Genomic DNA, 24,339 nt, shown 5'->3' on the forward strand with positions numbered 1-24,339 from the left:
CTTTGAGTACAAGTATCAATACTTTCACTGAAGTACTTCATCCAGTACTGCTTATTCACTGGTCGAATGTGAAAATGTAATATTTTGAGTTTTGGGTTTCCAATATGTTTTAAAATTAACTATAACATGTAAAATGCACCACTTTTCTATGTAATATATGAGTTTAACTTTTAATTAAAGCGATGAAAATAAGGCTTTTCAATTATATTCAGCTTTTTGAAGATACCTCTTATCAGACAAATATGTGATTTATGATGTGTCAAGAATAAGGTATTCACTGGAGATTTTTTTTCACACTAAGTTTATTGTTCTTGAGAGTGACTCATAGACAGAAAGGATACACTATTATTTTTTACCCTTTTACAAGAGAAACAGATACAGTATAGATCATACTTAGAACATGTTTTAACCTTTTTATGAGGACAATATAACACTGATTATTTACAGCAGATTGCTTAAATATTTACTTTTTTAAACTCTTAAATTACTTTATGTTACAGAACCATCAACTTGGAACATTTATTTCCATTATTGTTGGACATAAATATTGATAATCAACTGATGGTTCTGTTATTGCACGTCCCTTTTAGAATCATATGGACAGCTCTGAAGATGGCATTCAGGTCCCAGTTCACATCTCAGATTACACCACAAACATGATGGCCGTCCTTTAACTAACAATAAATACTAGAAAAACAAGAAAATGACCTCAGAATAGGCAGGTGGGTTTGCATGTCAGGATGGGGAATTTTATCACAGATTTAGAGAAGGTTTTTTTTTAAATGAATAATTGGCACAGCTGTACCTGCAGAGAGATCACAGACTACATCATTTGTTATCTCAATCAAAGCCAACTGAGTGTGTGGAGCTTGACTTTGGAGAGACAGGTCTTTGACACTTGGGTAAAACTTAAAGAGATGCCGTTTCAAATTCTAGTCAACGCCTTGGTGCAGAGTTTCACAAACTTTTCAGTTTCTGACCCAGAAAAGACCGACAAGAGTCGACTCATGAGCCAAACTATTGGATGAGAACACAAATGCTTCTACAAATCAATTAAATATTGGTCCAATAATATTTCAAAAATCCATCAACAATCAACTTTTGGTTTTGTAAATATCTGAGGGAGGCTTTTATATCCTTAATAGGTTTTAACATACATTAATAATTGAACACACATGATAAATTTACCTCTGCATTTAATCCATCCCCTTAGGGAAAAGTGGGCTGCCATTGTGCGGCGCCCAGGGAGAGATCGGGCGTTAAGGTTCTTGGATGGTGGTTGGGTGTCTGTGTCTGTTTTGGACTATAAATATTAATATAAAAATATCACCATGTTTTAATAGATAATATTATGTTTGGAATGTTTTTGGCTAATAAATCTAAAGAATGTTTTAATATATAGGTTCATTTTATGTGCAAAATATTTTTATCAGAAAACTCAGTCCTATTAAATCTATGATGCAATTGAATATATGAAATTCATTTGTAAATATATGAACATCTCAGTGTTGTTTTCTTGTTTGTTTTTTGTCTTATTACCAAGTTAATTAGTTCATTGAATTTGTTTATAACTGTGCATTGTTTCAAAAAGCTTTCTTTGTCAAAAAGTTGTCTCTATGCTGTTGCCACATCTGAGCTTCTCTTTTCTTGTAGATGGATCAGTCATCAGGTCGTGCTTATCTGTTAGATCTGCCTTTAAAAATCCCAAACATGTTGGTTTGACTCCGACTGAGGTCAGGGTGGGTTGTGTCTGTTTCCGTCACACACTGACCGCCTGAAATCTTCCACTTTACTCAAATTAACACTTTGTAACTGACTCACCCTGCAGATTGATCACAACTGGCAAAAACTACATAAATTCCCCAATTGGGGTAAAATCTAGAATTAATCCTTTAGTGTGGCCCCAGGTTTCAGTGGCTCCTGAATCTTTTAAAACAATTTCTTTGAGTGTTGAAAGCCTTAACATCTCTGAGGCTCCAGGTACATTCGAGATGATGAGAAAGTTTCAACTCTTTCTTGGTTTTTTGATGATAAAAAATAAAGAAATTGAGTTACAATAAAAATGGAATGCTGACTGGTTTCTGGAGAAACCAATTTTTAAAAAGTTCTGGTCCCTGGAAGTTTATCTGATCCTAATTGTACTCCAGTCAAAACAAGGTGCTAATAGTTATCAACCATCCCTGTTTCTGAGTCATTTCTAGTCAATCAGTGCTTTAAAAAAAAATCCTAAGGTTCAGTTTCAGTCCCAGTGAACCACTTACTGGTCTTATACTGTAATCGCTGTGATGCTAGTTCAGCCACAGACCCAGGGAACCCATGCAGGTTATTATTTGTCCTGGTACTTGCTCAGGCTTGCCGTTGGTCTTTCTCGGCTGCCAAGTTCTCTGGGACTGCGCTGCTTTTTTTTGTTAAATTTGGACGAATCTCTGTCGAAGACCTCAGCTGAGAGCAGCGCAGACACAAGGTCATCAAACTCTCCTCCTTCTTCTTGCACTCCTTTGGTCTTGTTCATCCTCTGCTCCCGCTCTTTCTTCATCTGTAAGAGCAGCAGGGAAGTAAGGATGGACTTTATTTAATTAACAAGGAGACACTGTGAAGGTAACACTGTGACTAATAGCTGATAAAGAACCACATGGGGGGTTTCTCAGATTTCTACTGACCTGAGACTCCATGAGTGCCCGTTTCTTCTCCTCCTCCTGCCGGCGGACCATGTCCTCGTTCTCCTGTTGAGCTTCAGAGTACGCCAAGAGGAAAGTGTTGAAGATCCCAAAGAAGTCATCTGGCTGCTGGCTAGACGACTCCTCTCCAAAGTATGTCAGCGCCTTTGCAAACTTCATCAGAAAACACATAATTAATATGGAGGTGTGACCTACAACACCACGCTAACCTCCCTTTGCTGAACTTTTGGAGCACTACCAGAGCTCTGGAGATTCAATAGTAATAATGAAAGCGTCTCTAATATAAACATACATAATTAAAGAATGTTTAGGTCAAAAGACATGTGAATGAAACATATAGACCAACACAACCTGGATATAATGAAAATGAGAAACCCACCAGGTCTTTAGCCTCTCGAAGCGAATCTTCTACATCTGAGAAACTGAAGGATGCCACGGTAATGAACTGACTGACCACGGTCACAAACTTATCAACTGGTTGCTGGGTGGGCTGGTTCTTCTGGTACTGCAGCTCCTACATACAACCACACCCAGGTTAATGTCAATCCCACGCAGCTCAGCAGGTGTTTCATACTTTCACTGATCTTACCTCCTCAATGCTCTTCAGACCAGATCTCAAGGTGTTGATCTCCTTCTCTAACTCGGTCATGCTGTCAATATAAAAAAGTAACAGGGGTTATTACTGATTGCATTTCAAACAGTAACATATCAGATTAGCACACTTGATTCAGAGAGTATGTGCTCTTATTACTTGACTTTAGAAGCTTCTGGAACGCTCTGCAGCTCCTTGCTGAATGATGCTGCTACAGGAAATTTATCCTCCAGCACAGTGATCATGTAATGCAGCAGAGTGATGTTCCTAGAAAAATTTAAAAAATAAAGAGTCACTAATACCTAAGCATCAAATTACTACAGGTAGTCTGCTGACAGCCAGCTAATGTGGCTCATTTGCATCAAAAAAATTATTTGGTATCATCTGACTGAGGCTGTGTCCGAAAGGCAGCCCTAATCACTATATAGGGCATTATATAGTGATCACACAATTTTAGATGAGTGTCTGAACGTCTATTGGATGAAAACATAGTGGACTTGAAATTTCCCACAAAACACCTAAAAATATAGTAATCCTCCATGGTCACAGATGAGCAGATATATCCCAGATTGCTTTGAGAGATCTCTTCTCATAAGTTTTATGTGATTTGTTGTGGCGGTGACAAATAACAAAGATGGCTCAGGAATATTGCAGGGAGGCGGAGTTACGTGACCAAGGGGAGTGAAAACAAGTGATCATTTGTCCGAACAGCCAGTTAACTGAGTTCACTATAAAGAACACTATATAGTCCCTGCTCTATATAGTGACTGAGGGATTTATAGATTAGATTGGATGTTTGGGCACAGCCTGAGTTTTGCGTCATACCTGTCCTTGCTGGATTTGGTGTCAACCATCTTGTTTAGGCTTGAAACCTTGAATCCATAGGCGTTTCCACGTTGTCCTTTGTTCATATAGTTCCCAAGGGCCAGAACCACCTGCAGCAGCTGACGGAGAGCCTTGCTCTGGACCACCTCCTCTGAGGCAAGGCTGAGAGCTAAAATGAGAGACACAATGAGGAAATGGACAACGGGGATCGCAGTACAGACAATTATGAATTTCTACCTTTGATCTTAGGTTTGACCTCAGACATTCGGTCAGTAAACTTCTTCTTGAAGTGAAGAGCCTGAAGTCTCTGCTGGTAGTGGTTGATTCTGGTTTAGGAGAAGAAAATATCAGAGATGGATTTGATCCAACCCTACTGGTCTCACTGATAGAGATCCAACTGCCTCCTACCAAATGGGTATAGTTTTATTTTACAGTACTGGTATCTTTGAAGAAGATCCGATATTGAGGCTTAGACCGGCTGTATATTCTTTTTATTAATTTCCATTAAACGTCCAAGAAAACACAAACTAACACACAAAAAAATTGCTTCCCCTAAATCCTCTTTGTATAACAACTTATTCTTTGACTGTTCAAGTGAAACTGGTGCTAACCTCCCAAGGTAAATGGGACCAAAACACATTGAACCCTGAACCTTGTTCCCCAGTTGTCGCAAAGTTACAGAGAGACAAAAAGGAAGCTGGAGTATTAGAAAAGAAGATGTAAGCTCCGACAAAAAATCCTGAAATCTACCTTCATGTAGCTAAAAAGTAACCTTTTCTTACACCAGTTGATTAAAGAAAATAAAAGCCTAATCTAATCAGGCTCCACCTTCTTATTTCAGTGTTACTGAATTTTAGTTCTGTTAGAACCACACCATCCAACCAACCAATCACCAAACATTGCACCTGTCTAAGACTCAGTTGACAAAACACCCCCTACAACTTTACTTCCACCCCAGAAAAATATATCAGCAGACAGGATTTTTTGCCATTTTCAGACTTTTGTTTTTACATACCTGCTCATGTCATACAAGAAGCGGTCAGGTCGAGCCATGCGCTCCAATTCATGTTTGTGTTCTTCTAAGAGATCCACATCGCTTTTCTCAGGGACAAACCTCAGGAGCTAATACACAGAGAACATAAAAAATAATCTATTTAGTTCATCGTCAGGTACAAAGACTGAATTCAAGGTTCTATCTCCACATCCTGAACGGTTGTGAGTTTCCTACCTGTTCCAACATGTCTTTGGGTAACTCCTCTTGATCGTCCATGCTCAGGACAGCTTGGCAGATCTCCTCATTGGTCATTTTTAGTCTGTTACACACAAATGACACGTTCAGAACTTATTCACAAGAGTCCTCCAAGATGCAACAACTACGAACAACTACAGACAGACCTGGAAACTGTTTCTGGAAATGAAGCACACAGCAAACTGATCAAAACTCATAAACAAATCTAAAATTTTGAAATATTTAGGAAACTGACAATGGCCCAGAAAAGAGGTTATAAGACTTGATAACACTAAAGGAAACATCCCAAAACCCAGATATGGGTTCTGAGATGCAACTTGTGTCAAAAACAACAAATCCAATTCTTATCAGTATCTACAAGCAGGTTCTTTAAATGGCCCACAAACCAAGAATTGGACCAGATAAATAAATAAACCCTAAAATAGGTCCTTAGACTAAAAAACTTAAAGACTGACACTATCAGCAAACCTTAGACCAATAAACGGAAGCACTAATGAGCTCAGAGACCCTAAACTAGACCCAGTTACTGACCGTGACAGCAGGATGTTACAGTTTTGCGCTCGGCGGCCATCAATCACTGACAGTTCTTTGACTTTTTTAACAGCTTCAGTTCCTCCAGTTTCTTTCTGTAAAAACACACACAGATATGTCAGAGACCAGCAGCTATATTAAATACACCAAGTCCAGCCACCCTAGCTACAGTATGGCCAGAGCATGTTTTAAACTGACTGATATGATGTGTTTCCTGTGGATTTAATGAAAGCATGTTGTCTTACTGTTGCTCGCTGGTAAGCTGAGAAAGTCTTCTGAAACTCCCCAAGATCCAGAACTTTGAACACATCCTCATCATTGATATCTTTCCAGACTGTTCCTGCTATCTTGGTCTGAAACAACGACAAACCTCTTTAGAGCTTTGATTATGCAATAAGCTTTTAAATAATCAGATCTCTTTGCCAGCAATGAATTTGATAAAAATATGATAAACTGTCTGCAGAGTCGATATTTTACGGTATCATTCTGGGGTTATGTTCACACAATAATAAAAATGTCAGTGTTGTGACAACTTTAGTAGACCACACAACTACAAGGAGTCTCACAAGCAAATCAGGCTAATGGGACTCTTTCAACTTGAAAGCATCCATTACAGCATCACTACTCGCTTGGGCCAGCCAAGTCTGTTCAGCTTTCTCGTCTTCCAGCATATCCAAATCACCACCGGGTGGTGATCGATAGACAGCTCTGCCCCTCTTTTCCCCTGAGTGTCAAAGACATGCATCTGAAGGTCAGAAGATTTAACTACAAAGTCAATCATCAACCTTCAGTTAAGGGTGTCCTGGTGCCAAGTGTACTGATGAACATCATTACACGTGAAGATGGTGTTCATTGTAGACAATCCATTAATTGCACAGATGTCACAGTGGTGTTGAAGTCCCCTAGCAAAATGATGGAGTGCCCGAGAGGATTGCTATCCAGTATGCTAGCCAGGGGTGTTAAGAACCCCAAGTAGTCTTGGAAGGTTGATACACCTTCCATGGTGGAAACAGAGACTGGGAGCCAGACGTATTCATTTCCCAGGCTAAAGTCATTAAGGTTATCAAAAATCTCACTTCTCACCCTCCCCAGGAAGGACCATGCCAGGGTTCTAGAGAAGGGAGTCTGGCTGAGCGTTGAATCTTCACTGCAGGAGGAGCAGTATTGTTTTTGTCCTGGCAGTGAAACAGTGGACTTCACCCTCTTCAGAGTGCTCGATGATTCATGGGAGTTGCCCAAATACTCCATATGTGTTTTGTGGACTGGAGCGAGGAGTCCTTTTAGTTGGTGTTATTAGCTTGCTGAGTAAGCCAGCTCTGAATTGCAGTCTGACCTGTTCCCAGTACATGTAGGACTCCAGCAGGGTTTCCCTTTGTCACCGGTCCTGTTCATAACCTTCATGGACAAGACTTTTAAGTACAGCCAAGAGACGGAGGGGATCTGGTATGGGGAACGGCAGATTTAGTCCCTGCTTTTTGCAAATGACTTGGTTCTGTTGGCTCCCTCCGGCCAAGATCTACAACATGCACTGGAGTGGTTTTCAGCCAACCTGAGTGAAGATCAGTTTCTCTGTGTCTGAGGCCATGGTTTCTGAGTGGAAAAGGGTGGCTTTCCTCATTCCTGTTCAAGGGGAGTTCCTGTCCAAAGTGGAGAAGTTCAAGTATCTTGGCGTCTTGTTCATGACTGAGGGGAAAATGGAGCGGCATATTGTAAAACGGTTTGGTGAGGCTGCTGCTATAATGTAGAAGCTGCACCAGTCTGTAGTGGTGGCTCGAGAGCTGTGACAAAAAGGCAAATATTGAAGAATTTTATATTGTTTTTCCTTTGTGAATAATACAATCAACTATTATTGTTGTCGATTGACAAGACAGAATCATTAAAAGTCATTATTTCAGCTCATTGTTTTGACTGTTATTCTAAAGTTTACAGTACAGAGAAGGTAAACTTAAAATATGTCAAAAACTATAAATCTTCTTGAAGTAATTGGATTACAATGTTTGAAAATTGGGCCTAAGAGTTCTCTTTTTTGTAAATCAAAATAAGGTCCTTGTACAGTTCAGCACTCCTATCAGGATGTCCTTTAGATGCTTCCAGAGGATTTCCAATAAGGGACTAGAGAACTTTCCTGAGGAGAGTGATGTCAGGGTCTCCCTGGTTAGGAGGGATATAATGGATGAGAGCAAGGCTTAACAGTCCACAGGTACATAGATAAACCTTAAGTAGAGGTGATGAAAGATGAAGCTTAACTCACAATTGTCTTTGTGGATTCTGGAAACTCGCTTCAGAATAGTTAAACCTGCAGCTGCTATAAAACCTGAACTAGTTCTGTGAAAATAACACAGTGAAAGGAAGTCAAGTTTACCTCTGGTAGTTTGCTCCAGTTAAATGACTTCAGGGGACTGGATGGCTGAGGGATGTTTTTCTTCTTTTCTGCCATCCCTAAAGGAAGTCCAGGGGGAGGAGGAGGGGCTAAAGGAGCCACGCCAAAGGCTGGCGGACCACCTGGAGGAGGAGGTGGAGGAGGCGGAGGAGGTGGAGGAGCAGGGGAACTGGGTGAAGATACAGATGAAACAAAACCACCAGAAGTGACTGGAGGCCCTCCTGGAACACTAGAGCTCTAAGAGGAGAGATGAGCTTCTTTAGAACTAAAAAATGCAGAAGCAGAAACGTTTTTAATCTGAGTTTTCAAGTGAGAACTTACAGAGCTGAACTGCTGTAAGCGAGCGTTAAGCTCCTCCACTTGTTGCTTAGTCCGTTTGTGCTCATTGGTCTCTCGCTCAAGCTTATTTTTCATGTTGTTCACTGTCTCCATCAGCTCTTCTTTCTCTTTATTCTTGGCCTCACACTCCCTCTCTTTCTTGTCCAAGCGTTTTTCCAGCGTCCTTGTCTCTGAGCAGTTAACATGCAGTTTGAGTATGTTACATCAACAGAAAGTGGCAGCTGAAATGCAGACATATGCTTTTACCTTCTCGCATTTTATCTGCATCGTCTTTCCACCTTTTCACCTCATTTTCCTTAACTAACCTGTTTAAAACACAAAGAAATCAGGTTATTGACTAGTTAGCTGGGATTACTTCTAGTTTTCAGCAACATGCTATCAAAGTTAAATCGTGTAGAATGCATAACTGGAAAAAAATGAAAGAAAGTATGTTTTACATTTAAGACCAAATGACATCACTGAGAACTTGAAACAATTTTTCCCCCCAGCTTCAGTCATTACACTGTCAAAAGTACAAAGCAACGAGATTAACTCTCTGCATTTAACCCATCTCTTTGGGGAGCAGTGGGGTGGCATTGTGCAGTTCCCATGGAACAGTGTGGGGGTTAAGGGTATTTGCTCAGGGACCCAGAGTGGCAGCCTGTGGGAGTGGGGCTTGAACTCAGAACCTCAGGATTCCAAACTCTACAGTATGGCCTAACCACTAGTCGCCACTTCCCTAGAAAACCCACCTACGGGTGGTGGCAATTTCAAAGTCTGCATTGGTGGATTGGGCATAAAGATGCTCGCCCAAAGAGGGACTTGAAACCACAACCATGAGATTAAGAGTTTCACATGAGATTAAGAGTTTTATGCTCTACCGACTTCGCTACTATTAAAAAAATGTAAAAATATATATATAATTTTTGAAAAACTTGGTTTTGGTGTGTGATCCTAAAAATGAAGTTAAGCAACCTCTAGATGTCCCTGTAGAACTACAGAGCTTCAGTTATGCTCTCTACAAGAAGGTTCAGAGCAGACTGTACTTCCTCATGAAGCTTTGGTCCTTTAGAGTTTGCAGCAAGATGCTGCATATCTTACATCAGTATGTTGTGGAGAATCTGATCTTCTCTGCCATCATCTGCCAGGGAAACAGCATCATGACTTAAAAGAGCTCAAGAAGCTGTTAAAGAAAGCCGGCTTTGTTTTGGAACTCTTCTAGAACATCTGGAGGCGATTTCACGAAGAGGATTTCTTCATTGTGATGAAAATGATGGACAACAGTGAGCATCCTCTACAGGGCAGGGTGACAGGTGGAAAAATCAGGGCCACTGGCTTTATCTTCCACCAACAGCTGGTTAGGAGGATGAATTGTGTTGCTCAATGTCACAGCTGCTAGAGCTAGGCGTTGAACTGCCAACCCACAGCGTACAGAAAGAACTCCTGCCTCCTGAGCCGCTGTCCCGCCTTTGTAGCACTTGCATGTATTTTTTTTTTAGTTAGCATAGTATATACACTGCAACGTACAAACACAGTATGTGAGCATGCGTTTACTGCGGCGTTAGAAGTGTTAGATGCATCAGTTTGTTGTGCACAGCAAAAACAATCTAGAAATAAGTATATAAGTTTCCTAAATTAAGTGTATTTACCCTTAATTTTAGCAGATAAATAAGAAGATTTGCCAGGGGAATGAGTATTTTTATTCTTGGAATAAGATCATTAGATAATATGCACTTGAAATAAGATAATGCAGTTGTAATTTCTTATTTTACATGTCAATTGTCTTGTTCCATTGGCAAATTGTCTCACTTATCTCCTCAATTCAAGGACAAATGCACTTATTTTAAGAAAAAATTACTTATTTAGATTTCATTTTTTGCAGTGTGCAACCAGATAGTCCGAGGTTCAATCATTGTGTCCTTGGGCAAGACACTTATCCTGCATCACCAACAGATGGTAATCAGAGGGCCTGGTGGTGCCTGTGTACGGCAGCCTACCTTCAGTCATTGCACCACAGGGCAGCTGTGGCTACAATTAAAGTTACCACAGTCACTTTGTGAATAACTGAATGCAATGTGGAGTACTTTGGCCATTTAACTTTTTACAAACATAGCATATAAAGATAAAGTGACGTGTAGAGTTAAGTCAACAAAAGCTTTGTAGTTATTGTTATTTTCTATCTACCCTGCCATTTGGAAATCAAGTGAATAAAAAGTAATACATTTAAGTATTGGTTTAATTAGTGTATTTAGAAAACAATTGATTGAAAAAGTGTTTCTTCTTCATAAATATGTTTTATATATGTTCGATTTTCGTCTTTAAAACAAGGTTTTGCACATAACGATGTTTTTATTTTTGCTTATATCATTTTTTGACAACTAATCAGACGTCATAATCGGTATACTTTTTACTCTTTAGTTTCTTTGGATGGTTGTTATTTACATTCAATTGCATTTAAAAATACCCTTAGCTATTTTAAATGTTACTCTTAGATACTCTTTAAATGTTTGAACTCACATGCGCACAATATTCTTTACATTGAAGTCCTCCAGTGGGGCCATGTCTGGGTCTTCACCTTTATCCGTCTGCAGAACCAGCTGCTGAATTATGCGGTCCAACAGCACCCAGTATTGCAGCGTGGTCCTGCTGTTATTATCTATATATAGACCCATTTTGAATTAATTCTGCTGTTAAAACAATGAAATGAAGACAGACAAACAGCATGAAAATGGTAGGTAATGTTTTACATGGTATCATGAGGCAGTGCTGCAGCACAGACAGAAGGTGAGGGTAAGCTTCAGTGTTGTTTAGTTTATTCCTGATCAAATCAAACATCTGGCTCGCGCTCTTAGTGTTGATGTGGATCTGAAGAAAAACAGAGAACGTCAAGGCTATCAACAACTGACTCAAATTGTAAGAATTTCCCATCTGAACAGTAAAAAATATGACAACTACTCACGCCATCAAAACGTCTAGCCATCGTAAGCTCATCTTCTTTCCTCAACGACTCAAAATAGTCTATGTGCCTGAAAAGAAAGTTGATTATAGACAAAGAACCAAGACTGAAACAATCTGAATGGTGAATGCCTCATCTACTTGTCTAGGGCGATGTTTTCATGGGACCGAAGCTTATCCATGATTGGCTGGATGCCCAACATCAGAAACTCATAGCGCAGATGGATCCGGAACTCCATGCTGGTCTGAGATACGATAAAACAGGAGACATAAAGGAACCTGGAACCTGATCAAAGAACAAAAAGACAAAAACATGGTTTACCTGCCCAGCTCCCTGACTGAGTACAGCATTGATGAAGGACATGATGGCCGTCTTCAGGCTGACTTCATCCCTGTATCGACCTGTGGACCGGTCCAAGTCTGTCATCAGGTTCTGCATGCAGAAAACATCAAATTAAGGCATCCCCCAAATTCTAGTCCATGCTATTATTACACACAGTAATAAATCTTCCATCTTTTTGGTTTTACTTAGAACACAATGTAAAGCTTTAACCTTTAACTTTCTTTTATCCAGGTCACTCCAGCAGCCTTGTATGATCATAAGCACCCTTTTATCCACACAGGAGACCAATAGAGGCCCCATTTAAAGTTTTACACATATTTTTCATTTTTAAATGGAAAGAGTATGGCATAACCACAACTACCAAGAAATGACTGCCCAGCTACAGCTATAGTCCGAACAAATAAAGGATGAATTAAAAAAGCTGCTAACAGGCCCGTGCCAACTTTAAAGGAGCTACAGAAAGCAAAGGTCTGGTGGAATAATATTATTTTATCCATCCATCCAACCATCTTCCATAATGCTTATCCCTGCTGGGGTCGCAAGGGGTGCTGACGCCTATCTCCAGCTGTCAGTGGGCGAGAGGCGGGGTAGACACTGGCAACACAGAAAAAACAAACAAACATTTCCTCACACACACACACACACACACACACTTAAGGATAATTTAGAGAAGCCAATTAAGGCAACAGTCATGTTTTTGGACTGTGGGAGGAAGTCGGAGTACCCGGAGAGAACCCACTCATGCACAGGGAGAACATGCAAACTCCAAGCAGAATGACCCTGGGCCGGGAATCAATCACAGAACCTTCTTGCTGCAAGGCAGCAGTGCTACCCACTGCACAACCCTACAATTATTTCAGTTAGATCATGTTATTTTTATTGGACAGCCAAGACAGATTGTGAGCAATCTTTTGACAACTAATCAGACGTCATAATCGGCATAGTTTTTACTCTTTAGCTCCTTTGGATGGCTTTTTTTTTTTCATACACTTGCATTAAAAAATACCCATAGCATTTTATTTTAAATGATCATCTTACATACTTGTTTTCTTAAACCAGGCTGTGTATGGAAGCTGTTTACTTTAGTTGAGTTATTCTTTTGTTTTTTGTTTTTATTTGAAATCACCATCTGGGTGATTATGGAGGGCAACGAGTGCCACAATATAACAAATAAATACCTTTTGAAATGATTATTTAAATGAGTCATTGATGAAAAACTGATAAAAATGCAATTAATTATAGAAATATATAGTTAAATATATTTATATCTGTAGAATGATTATTATTATCCCTCTTTTTGACTAATGGATCAGTGACAGTTTAAAATAATTCATAGTGTTTCAGCGCAAGAACATGTAATCATAAAAAAATCCTATTTATTTTATTAAATAAAATCATTACATTGAACTGAGGCCTATATAATAAATTACATATTTCTTAAATACATTTTGTATTTATTTTTAATAACCTAATGATACTTTTAAATAATTATTTTATTATATAAATAGTGTATGATCAAAGTCTGACGTTTTCAGCGCTGCTTTGTGACTGAAAGGGTTTTCAGCAAGAAAGTCCTGGGTTCAAATTGTAATCTAGGGGCTTTGCAAATGGAGTTTCTTTTATGTTTTTCTTGGATTCATGCAGGCATGTTCTCCCCATATGCTCTGGCTTTCCCCTACATTTCAAAAATAAGAATTTAAGTTTAACTTGTCACTTATCACGCTTTATCAGGTCCTTATCACAACCTTTACCTAAATAATCAGATAAAACATGTTTACTTGAGAGCTTGAATCGTTTGTATAGAAAGTAAAGAGATGATGGCTGATTGTTATCAGAGAGCTGGACACACAGATATGTAGGGAGTATTCTATGATTAAAACCTTGTCACTTCCTATAACCTTCTGAAAGACCGATTAATCTGGACAGATAACTTTTATTTCATAGTTTTAATTTCCCTAATTATTCAAAATACTTGTTGAATAATTAGCATTGATTGTATGTGCTGTTAAATATCTATCCGTGTGATTTTCAGCCCAGGTTAAATATTACTAATCAAACTTTGCTACTGATTTACACTTGCTTTATTTACTATAATTTATCTTATCTATCAGATAATCTATGATAGGTATCTCCAGCATGTTTGTGCAGGTTGTTTTTCTAGTCTGCCTCTGTTATATCTTTTAATCATTACCATATTTAAGCTCAACAGCGAGAATTAAACCCCAGGTCCTCAGTGATAGATAAAATCTGCAGAAGATCTTTGAATAACTTAATGCAGTTCATTGTCATAAGTCTAGAAAATTGCCACCTTTGATTGCAGTTACTCAAGAAAGAGAAAAAAAAACTCATAAAGTACTAATTATTTTTTAACAAATCAGTCGTGGCACATTGCAAACAATTGACTATTTGCAAAAAATGTTTTTAAAGTAAATGTTTATAAACTACTAAACAGTAATTTATTGCATCCATCCATCCATTGTCGGTCATGCTTATTCCATCGCTGGTGTCTATCTCCAGCTGTCTACGGGGGAGAGGCGGGTTACGCCCTGGACAGGTTATCAGTCCATCGCAGGGATTTATTGCATCCTAACAATTTAATTTGAAGCAGAAAAAAATAGCTATTTTTGCCACTTTTCAGATGATGACAACATATTTAGGTAAGATGGATTAATGTACGATGTACAAAGTAATGTTCAAGAAGTTTATAACTGGAAATGTGATCACTGCTGAATGAGTTTATGTTGCAACTATGACAGTAAAGGTTCAGCATGTCTCTATAGCAACCACTGGAGACTACAGTATTTGAACATTGTTTTGGAGGCTTGCAAACCGAATGCTTTGTCCAGTCTATAGTCCAAAACATCTGCATGTTAAGTTTGCTTAACTCATTTTTCAGATGATAAAAAGATTGGGATTTCCAAGTAGAAATATCTCCAGACATGTCTTAGGTTAAAAAAAGGAGATTTTATGTGTGACAGGTTCACATAAAACAAAATAAATCTTTGTTGGATCGTTTAGGGGAAAGTAATTATCTACAACAAATGCAGAGCAACACATAAGTGGACACAAACACAAACATTTTCTCTTTAATTAGCTTCTCAGCCTACAGACATAAATTCTATAGAGAAGCGCCAACGTGGTTAGGATTTCATGTTATCTGCACATCCACAGAATTGTTTTCGGGCTGTAAATAAAAGGCAATGGTTATTTCAAGAACTATGAGCCTTAAAATTTCCCTACACCTAGTGCTGTAACTTCACTAATGTTTGCTCAATGCTTGCAATCTTTGAATTCTTTCAAGTTGTGTGCATATAGTGGTCGAATTCCTATGTGTGCAACAGCAGGCTGACCAAACAAAAACTGTTAACCTGGACCCTGAACTCACAGCTTCAGTTTAAAGATTGTTAAAATGCTTTTGTAAATGTAACTTTCACATCTACTCCTTACATGTTTTGCAGAGATTATCAGAAACATAAAAAAAACCTGCCATAAGGTAATATAGGCTTCTGTATTTATGGGTTCAAGGTTTTTCTTTTTTTTTTTTTTTCTTGTTTTTGTGGTTGTTGTTTTTCCTCTTTTAAATGAAACATCCAAAACTCTACATTAGTTCTTGTTTACTGTTCCAAAAACAGACCTGGAATCGAGTTCTTTCTGAGGCGAAGTTCTGGTAGTGCAGCATCGCCTCCAAGACTTTCTTATGACCTCCTGGGACGAGACAAACAGCACCGAGGATCTCCAAGACTGCCACCTGAGGATATGGAGACAAATAGACTTGAGATAAGTTCATAAAATAAAAAAAAAATAAAAAATATAACTTAAGAGATTTTAGGGACACAGTATTTGAAAATATGACTTCATTTCCTCAAACAATGTTTTACTTTCTGGTAAAACATCTACCAGCAAGTATTTTTCTCAAATTCCTATGCCAGCTGGCATGTTAAAGTGAAACTTGCATGTGGGTTTTGTGTTGATACTGGCAAATGGATTTTAAGAACAAACTTTAACTGCATAGCTGAAATTCCCATGGAGATGTTGTCTCTGGGAAGCTAACAGTCAGGATTTTACAGGTTTGGTCTGTTTGATGTTTTGGTTGCTCAGGGAAGGGAGCGGTCAAATACTGTCCTGGTACTTTGTTGAGTGGGGCACACACTCAAAGATTGACCTTGTAGAAAACCACAGGTTTAAACACTGGAAAGGGGCCCAATGGAGTTGATATAGGTTCGATTAACTCTGTCTGCTCTGAACATGCCTTCCACCTGAATATGCCACAAAGTTTGATTGAACAGACCAGGAAACCTGTAGGGTGTTAAGGGAGCAGAGTGACGAAGCAGATGCAGCAGAACGTTCTTTATCTGTCCTGCTTCTATCTAATATGGTCCATTCAGAACAAAATGTCTTTTCAATTAGATTTCCCCAATAGCTGAGTGGAATGAAGAGGTTTGTGGGAACTGAACGCTAGGACTTCTGTCCATCTAGTGAATAACCCAATAGCAAAAATGTTCCACCTCAGGAGACACATTTATCATATGTTTATGTAATTTTTACATTATTTAACAAATACATTTTGTTTCTATGTAGCAACAGCTGTTACACATAGGAGCTATCTTCATAGAATTGCAAACGCTACATCCACACACCTTGGTTTTTATATTTTCTGCAACTAGACTTTGTGCAATGATGTTGATGCTCTCTGGGTGTCCCAGGACATGAGTTCTGCCATCAGAACTGTTCATCAGAGCCTTGATGCAGCCGATCAATGACGTGTGAACCTGGGATTCCGTCGTATCATAGTCCATGGACTTTAGGAAGTTAAGGATGCAGGAGAGGCCATCCTGCTCAAGGAAGCCAGTCACGAATCTGCAGGTCAGTGAAAGTAGTTAATCTTGAAGCGCTCTGTCAGTCAGAGGCGTGTTTATTGCTTTGATTAAGTAATTGTACCTTATTGGCTGAGTCCGCAGAGCTGTTTTCAGACCATCAACAGCCTTTAGTCTGCCTTGATCCTCTTCATCCAATGCATGCAGTGGCTTCCTCTGAGGAGACATGGGTGAAATCAACAAAATTCCTCAGCATTCAAAAAAGATACCCTGCTGAGGAGTTTTGGCTTCTTCTGGGTGAGTGATACATCTCTCTTTTGCAGAATGATGGACGAAATGTTCAGAAATAACTCACAGCGGCCATTGAGTTCAGCTGGTCAATGTAAAATTCAGGCCAGCTAGTTGCTCCTTTTTCCCCGTCTGCATCCTGAAAAACCCACAAAACAGTCATTAGTATACACTCTTACCCTGGACCATATTAGTTCCCCCACTATAGCAGCTATTATCTTTGACCAATTTAGTTTCTTTGAATAGAAAGCCCCCGCTTAAAGGAAGAAAAACCCACAAAGGACAAAGAAATAACTTGATTCTGACCAAAGTAATACATATAAATATACATATTTACATATAAATTATCTTAAAAAAAAAAAAAAAACTGGAAATATCGGCTTAGACTTCTAGAGGACATAGGGGCCCGTTTTCATCCTTCTGCTTCATTCTATTACACATTATGAAGTGTTTGTTATGTTCCACCTGTAACTTTATGTTCTCTCTGTTTTTTCTTGTCATAGTAGCTTCATCTGGTCTGTTCCTATGAGGCTGTGGCTCCATATCAAAATCAAATATCAGCTGGGCTGATGCCTTCAACACCTTTGTTTATAGATGTTGGATCTTTTTTCAGTGTAGTCCTGTTTCTCTTACTGTGACTAACTGTGTGTGATTTCTAGTGCTGCACCGATACCAATACCAGTATCGGACGGGGCCCCGATACTGCCCAAAAATGGTGGTATTGGTATCGGTGAGTACCAACAAATAGGGCACCAATACCATTTTGAGAGCCATAAGTTTATTCAACTATTGTCACCTACTCCTGGTAGGCAATAAAAAGTTCTACTGGATTCACTTTGTATTAGATTTTTTCCTGCTTCACAAAGGTAGGCAGCAGCTCGACAAAGCCGTGATGGCAATTATTTTACATTATTATGGTATCGGTATCGGCCGATACTGCACAGCCAGGTATCGGGTATCGGTATCGGGGCCAAAAAATGGCATCAGCGCAACACTAGTGATTTCTTAAATCCTCTGACATGGGAGCTGGCTCAAAGAAGGCCGCTCATACTGTTTCTTCTGGATATTTCTCACTGTTTAAAGGGAGTTTTCCCCTCCACTGCCTTTTCCAAGTACGTCGGTGTGAGGGATTTGTGTCGAGTCAAAGAGTCGATGTAATCATCTGGTTTTCCTTATTATGAACACATCGCATTGTATGATCTGGTTGACAGAAGTGCCTTGAGATGATATGTTGGGAACTGGTGCTATATACATAAACTGAAAAGAACTGAATTTAAAATCTGACCATGCTTTTAAAACTTGATTCAACAAAACAATCTTTTAAAAAACAACTCATATAACTGGCCTAGACAAATATAAAGGTCCCACCAACCATTACTGTAACTGTTAATGGACCTCTGCTCCTCTCAGCAGGTATTTTGCTCCACTCCTCACGAGCAAACTCCTCTAGTTGTCTAAGGGTTTGAAGGAGGCCTTTTCCAGAGGGCATGTTTCAGTTACTTCTAAAGATACTCAACAGGATTAAGGTCATGGCTCATTGAAGGCCACTTCAGAATAGTCCACATTTTTCTACCAAGCAATTGATTGGTGTTTTTAGCAGGGTGTTTTGGGTCATTATCCTGTTGCAACACCCATGACCTGCAATTGAAACCTGACACTTGGCAGCACATTTCCCCCCTAGATCCCTACATATACGAGGTTGTATTGTAACCTGTAGAGATTCAAGACACCCTGTGCCATTTAAAGCAAGGCAGCCCAAGAGGAATCTTAAAAGGATCTTAAATTTCTGAATAACATGTACAATTGTAGTCACATGAATATCTAGCTGCTTGGAGACTGTCCTATAGCCTTTGTCTTTAATTTGCTTGCTTGTAGTTTTATTTTTAATCTCCTGAGACAACTCTTTCCTTCGCTTTCTTTGGCCCATGTTGAGTGTGGTATGCACCATGTCACAAAGCAACACTGTGACCACCAGAAGGCCCACTGACTGATTACAAGATTGTAGACACATGATGCTAATTAGTGGACACACCTTGATTTGACATGTTTGGGCACATTATTTCAGTCTTTTCTAGGTGTACCATCATTTTTGTCCAGACCTGTTCCAAAAGTTTTTTTTTAATCAGTCTGTTAAAGCATGGTTTAACAGCAACACCTGACACCGACACTTTGTTAATTTCCATATATTTTTTTTAATTGTTACTTTTATCATATTCAAGTAATTTCAATAACTATCCTGGGTTTTTCTTTTATTAAATGAGGAATACCAACAATTTTGTCCACATGTATATACACACAGGTTTGTAGGACATCCCTTTGCTGACTGGAAAACATCAGAAATATACTGGAATATCATATTTAAATATTTAAATATTTCACGAAGTACTGGTATAAAAATTAAATAGAATATTTTAACCAAACAAGCCCAAAGCCTAAAAACCTCTTGAGGGAAATTGTAATAGAATGCATCCATAACAAGATGAAAGCTCATTAATTCAGTTACTAGCTGAATCAGAAAAAAAAAAAATTTGGAACTCTTTTTTTTTTTTTTTTGGAACTATTCAAAAAGTCAGATTAAGAGATGGCCAAGGCCTAAGATCTATAGTTTTCACAGAAACAAAAAACAGTGAACTTGGTTTAAATATTTTTCAAGCAATCAGTTCTAAAATAGAGTCTAAACAGAATCGTAGGTCTGAGTATGACCAATGAGCTGAATATAAGGTAGACTTTTTATAAAGGTTCTTACCATTTTCTTACTCCAGTAAAGCTTCCATTTTTTCTCTGGTGGCAAAGCAAACATGGCCGCTCTGTGCTTCTCTGAAAGCTCCAGTTCATCCTAGAGAAAACAAAAAAGAGTGATTAATGTCTGAACCTATATTCCAAAAACTGGCAGAAACTGTGGCCCTGAACGCACCACTAGTTCGGTGAACTTGGAGTTCAGCTCCTGGATGGGAGGCATGGGCATCGTAGGCTCCATCGCCTTGACATTTTCACCACAGTAGCGAATTTCTGGTTGGTCATTTTCTCTGTTGCAGCATGGAAAGAGAGAAGCAAGGCCTCTCCCTCGAGACTCTTTCTCTCCAGATGCCATGGTTTACAACAAAAATGAACTTGAAAGACAGAAACACAGATAGACAACATTACGTTTAGTTTAATCAGCTTGTCTCACTGTGTGGTGTGGAGGCTGCAGCGCCTCAGACTGGAAGAAGGTGAGAATAGCAGAGAGGTCATCAGAGCTTTCATCCTAGCGCTGCGTGTCCAGAGCCCATAACATCAGCGACCCCTCTCACCCGCACCGTGCACTGTTCTCCCTGCTGCCTACCAGGAAGAGGCTTCACAATATTTGATGCAGGACCAGCAAGTTCTGCAACAGCTTTTTCCATTTCTGCTATAAGACCGTTGAACAGCGTGTCCTGGGCCTCCCACTGGGCATCCTTCCGGTGGGACGTGCCTGGAATACCTCACCAGGGAGACGTCAGGCAGGCATCCTAATCAGATGCCCGAGCCACCTCAACTGGCTCCTCTCGATGTGGAGGAGCAGCGGCTCTACTCTGAGTCCTCCCCTGATGGGACTACATTTTGCACCATATTCATTTATCTTTGCACTTCTCTTAATCTTCCATATCAATGCCTTTTGCACAATGTCTCTCCTACACTGTTTACATGTTGATCACTGCTGCACTTTATAAATGGAAATGTTAATTTCACTGCTAAGCTCATCATTCACTGTTGAAAAGCTGTATGCATCGAACTTTTGTTTTGTATACACTGTGTTTGTACAAAATGACAATTAAGTTTGTCTAAGTATAAGTCTTATGTTGAACTTAAAGCATCCAGTCGCATCCAAATTTTTAAAAAATGTTGGGTTGGTGAGGTAACCAGCATTTATCTTCAAAGTGCCGCCTGCCTTTGATGACAGTAAAGGTGCTATGACTCATAAGTGTCTGACTTTAACTCTACCTTGCCTTGATTAGTCTGAGTCTGGCTCAGCCAGTCTTATTAGGACCTGGTCTTGGTTTAACTTTGGTTTATTTGTCCTGCCCGGGTTCAGTGTCTCCAGGTCCTAATCAGACTCTGGTACTGCTGGTGTTAGTTGGAAATAGCCAAGCCTTGTTTATCTTTGACTCCTGTTCACCTGATTTCAGTCAATCTTAAAATTTCTTTGTTTCATTTTGATCTTGGTCTGGCTATGTTTAGTCTGACTCTGTCGACCTGATCTCTTTTTTTTTCTGATTTACCAGTTTTCAATCTGTTTTTTTGTCTGTCTGGCAGCAGTTAACCTATTCTCCGTCTGGTTCATATTCAGCTAGTCTCACTAAGACTCGGGTTTGTCGGGTCTCACAGGGAGTCCCGTTTGGCTAAATTAAAATGGACTGTGGCTAGTTTAAATTTGGTTTGAATTTTACCCTGGTTGGCCTAGTCTCTCTACTTTGTTCTGGGTCTAGTTTGCCAGTTCTCAGTATTTAGTCACCCTGACAGCAATTCCTGTAGCCCAAGTCTGTCTCATATTCCCTTGGTCTCAGATGGACTCTAGTTTTCCTGCCCAAAGGACTCAAAGGAAGTTGGTATTTTGTCCAAGTCTCATTCACATATCATCCCTCACCAGTCCAATTTGCTGGTCTAGTTCTGGTTGTCCTAGTGTTAGACTGGGCCGTTCATTTGTCTAAGTCTTGCTCTTGTAATCACATCTTGGTTTAAACCAGCTACCTACAGTAATAAACATCCTGCATTCTCTCAGCGACGATAGGATCATTTATAGATAATCAGAGCAAACTTTCATTCTGCAGTCTTCAAGGACTTTCTTTCAACAACATCATGCTTTCATTTACACTTCTCACCTAAGATGTATAGAATTCACAGGGGTAGACACAAAAACATGGATCAGTTAGATTTAATTAGCCTTGTTTACGGGGACCTTTTCTTTAATTAGATTGTCTCTAAAGTAATGGAAGTTAAAATAAATTGATCTGATTTAACTGATTTATTTGGTTTGTTTTATATATACCGGTAATAATCTGATACTTTCTTTAAACTGAGTTTAAAGCTGAAGCATTTGCTTATCTTAATAAAACACCAAACTATGTTTTCAGATGGAGACCCTGACTCCAAAGTTCGAAACCTCTGAGTTTCATCCCAGGTCAATGACCTCTGTATTTAGACCAAAACATATTACTCGCCCCATGTGAGAGTTAATACATGGATTTGTGGTCTGTTTGATATGCCACAGTAAGACACATCTTGGAGAACTGATAACACCAGATAAAAACAAAATAAAAAACAATATCTGGGGTTTTTATTGAGGAGATAATGTGTAATTCTCTTACCTGTAGGATCCTTACTTATGTCACAGGGCGTGAAGACATTTTCCCGCTGTGATTGGTCTGATAGTTTCCTTTATTCTTAAACTGCTGTCTCCAATTTAACATGCCTTACATGCTTTTAAGTATAAAAAAATTAAATAAAAATAAAAAATCATAGGCAAAATCCGGTCACAGCAACTTTTAGTGAAAATCAGGTCCCACAGCCGTTTCCCTCCACAGTGACTCTCCTGTTGAGCTGATTCACGCCGTTTGTCCAGTTTTACAGAAACCTGTGGAACTGCACCAGCCTCTGTTCCTTCACCGGTCTTCTCTGTCATTTCATATTTACCTGATGTTACAGTCAGAAGTTGCAGGTGTGTGTGTGAGCGTGCACGTCAAACAGACAAGGAACTGGCTCACAGCCACGGCGGGAGTTTAAAACACACACACAACTACATTCCTGCAGCTGTGGTCACACCCATCCTTGCCTCACCCCTGAAAAGGGAGGAGGGTGAGGAATTCTGTGGTAATATCTGTGCCTGATCCTGATGTGTGACCTGCAAATCAGCAGGTGAACTGAGCATCCAGCAGAACTGGAAGTTGTAATTTCCAGTTGCTGTTAAAGATCTCCTTAATCACAATTTAACAGTAAATAAAGCTTAAACAATATATACCTATACTGTTTTCATTCCTCCATAGAAGGAATACAGTCCTCATGCTTCTAAGAATAGCTTTGAAATGTGTTATGTGTTATGAAGCTGCATGACATTCCAACAACGTTATCTGATTATTCAAAAACGAAAAAGCTGGCCTGCCTTCAGGAAGAAGGTCTGTCACATTTACAGTTAAAATAAAAGCTTAGCCAGTTCTTCCGGGATACAAACATCAGCTCATACAGAGGTTGTACTGGGAGAGGTTGAGGTGACCAGTTAAACAAGCTGGTTTACAAGAGCCAAACAAGTATCAAACACCAATCAACTTGTCTATACTGGTAGCTGTAAAACGCCCAAAAGTGCAAATGCGAATATTTCAGTGAGTTAGTTGCAAACTCATGGCCATACATATACATGTTAGAAATATGCACTAATTATAAATCTGCAGTGGAAAATAATTACCAAGACCAGGCAAAAGAAAAGGCAAAATTGAAACAAAAAGAGTGAAAAGACCTTATTACAAAATCCTGTAATAAATTAAGTAAAAAATACAACTTATTTTGTTTCAGTTATGTATTTATTAGTCTGATCTAAAATGCTGATAGCAGTGGGAATAAAATATTACTTAAATATATCCCACTAGAGTTAAAAAGCTAAATCTAAATGAAAAGAGAATTAAACCTCTGTTTGATTTTCTGAGATTTCTTTCTTATAGGTTTCTAGGTTTTCCAACTATTTTGCTAACTAGTGACACACAGTCCTGTTTCATTTGTACCTAAATTCCTTTAGGTACATGGGAGCTGGCTTGGAGCTCGTCAGCCTGGCTGTGTGTTTCCTGGACGGGGCCGCAGCTGCTTTTTGTGTCTATGCTTCTGTCTCCTTGAACCCCAGTTGGCCTCAGCAGATAGCTGAACCTACCATTGAATTGAATGGTAGGTAAGCAACCCAAGCAGCTTTGGTAAAACTCCCTTAATGTTTGCCCTGCAGATGTCAGAGATCAGTCACTGTGAACCCTTTTCTCAAACCACAATCTTTTTTCAGAGAAACTAGGATTGCAACTGAAAAAAGGGCCGTCAGACATTTACAAGTCATTACAATTTAATGAGTTGTTTAATGCAGCTGGCTTTTGTCATCTATGATTAATCTGCTCTTGTGAGTCATAGCAATCAAAAGTCTACTCTTGGGATTTTCATTCTAGATTTTTTATTTACGTTTGTTTTAAATATAATGTGACATTGATCCCATTACCTTCAGCTGAAAAACAAACACCTAGGTTGAAGAAAAGGAAAACAAGGGACATTACATTTCCACTCATCTGTGCAAAGATTCTTAATTTCTCTCAGATTATGAGAACATAAGCTGCTTTTTAATCCATTTTAATTTTGCAGTGATTAAACCATTACAGAATTGGGG

The 24,339-nt window shown here is 39.2% G+C and overlaps 1 protein-coding gene across 1 annotated transcript; it reads right to left on the minus strand.

Annotated features, from left to right (window-relative positions):
- Nucleotides 1–313: 313 nt before the first annotated feature.
- LOC107097518 (disheveled-associated activator of morphogenesis 1-like) lies at nucleotides 314–22,597 on the minus strand. Its single transcript, XM_015394681.1, has 26 exons — nucleotides 22,298–22,597; nucleotides 19,888–20,083; nucleotides 19,720–19,809; nucleotides 17,041–17,112; nucleotides 16,810–16,901; nucleotides 16,509–16,728; nucleotides 15,506–15,619; nucleotides 11,851–11,961; nucleotides 11,670–11,773; nucleotides 11,533–11,599; nucleotides 11,321–11,438; nucleotides 11,091–11,229; nucleotides 8,841–8,899; nucleotides 8,577–8,764; nucleotides 8,238–8,492; nucleotides 6,121–6,228; nucleotides 5,876–5,970; nucleotides 5,324–5,408; nucleotides 5,111–5,217; nucleotides 4,333–4,421; nucleotides 4,096–4,264; nucleotides 3,430–3,537; nucleotides 3,268–3,328; nucleotides 3,058–3,192; nucleotides 2,661–2,831; nucleotides 314–2,536 (listed from the first exon to the last, which is right to left on the minus strand). The coding sequence occupies exons 2-26, from the start codon at nucleotides 20,062–20,064 to the stop codon at nucleotides 2,327–2,329; spliced, it is 3,144 nt and encodes a 1,047-aa protein (XP_015250167.1). The 5' UTR covers nucleotides 20,065–20,083; nucleotides 22,298–22,597; the 3' UTR covers nucleotides 314–2,326.
- Between the last annotated feature and the right edge of the window lie 1,742 nt (nucleotides 22,598–24,339).

This window comes from Cyprinodon variegatus, unplaced genomic scaffold (assembly GCF_000732505.1).
Source record: "Cyprinodon variegatus isolate N-32 unplaced genomic scaffold, C_variegatus-1.0 Scaffold704, whole genome shotgun sequence".
In the NCBI taxonomy this organism is placed as follows: domain Eukaryota; kingdom Metazoa; phylum Chordata; class Actinopteri; order Cyprinodontiformes; family Cyprinodontidae; genus Cyprinodon; species Cyprinodon variegatus.

What these genes read in the sequence shown, in the direction of transcription:
- LOC107097518 (XM_015394681.1), bottom strand. Translation starts at nt 20,064, where the DNA reads ATGGCATCTGGAGAGAAAGAGTCTCGAGGGAGAGGCCTTGCTTCTCTC. An exon ending in GTAAAGAATATTGTGCGCAT is followed by an intron (nt 8,900 to 11,090) that starts GTGAGTTCAAAC and finishes TGTTTTAAACAG; the next exon opens with GTTAGTTAAGGAAAATGAGG. An exon ending in ACTGGAGCAAACTACCAGAG is followed by an intron (nt 6,229 to 8,237) that starts GTAAACTTGACT and finishes TCGTTGTTTCAG; the next exon opens with ACCAAGATAGCAGGAACAGT.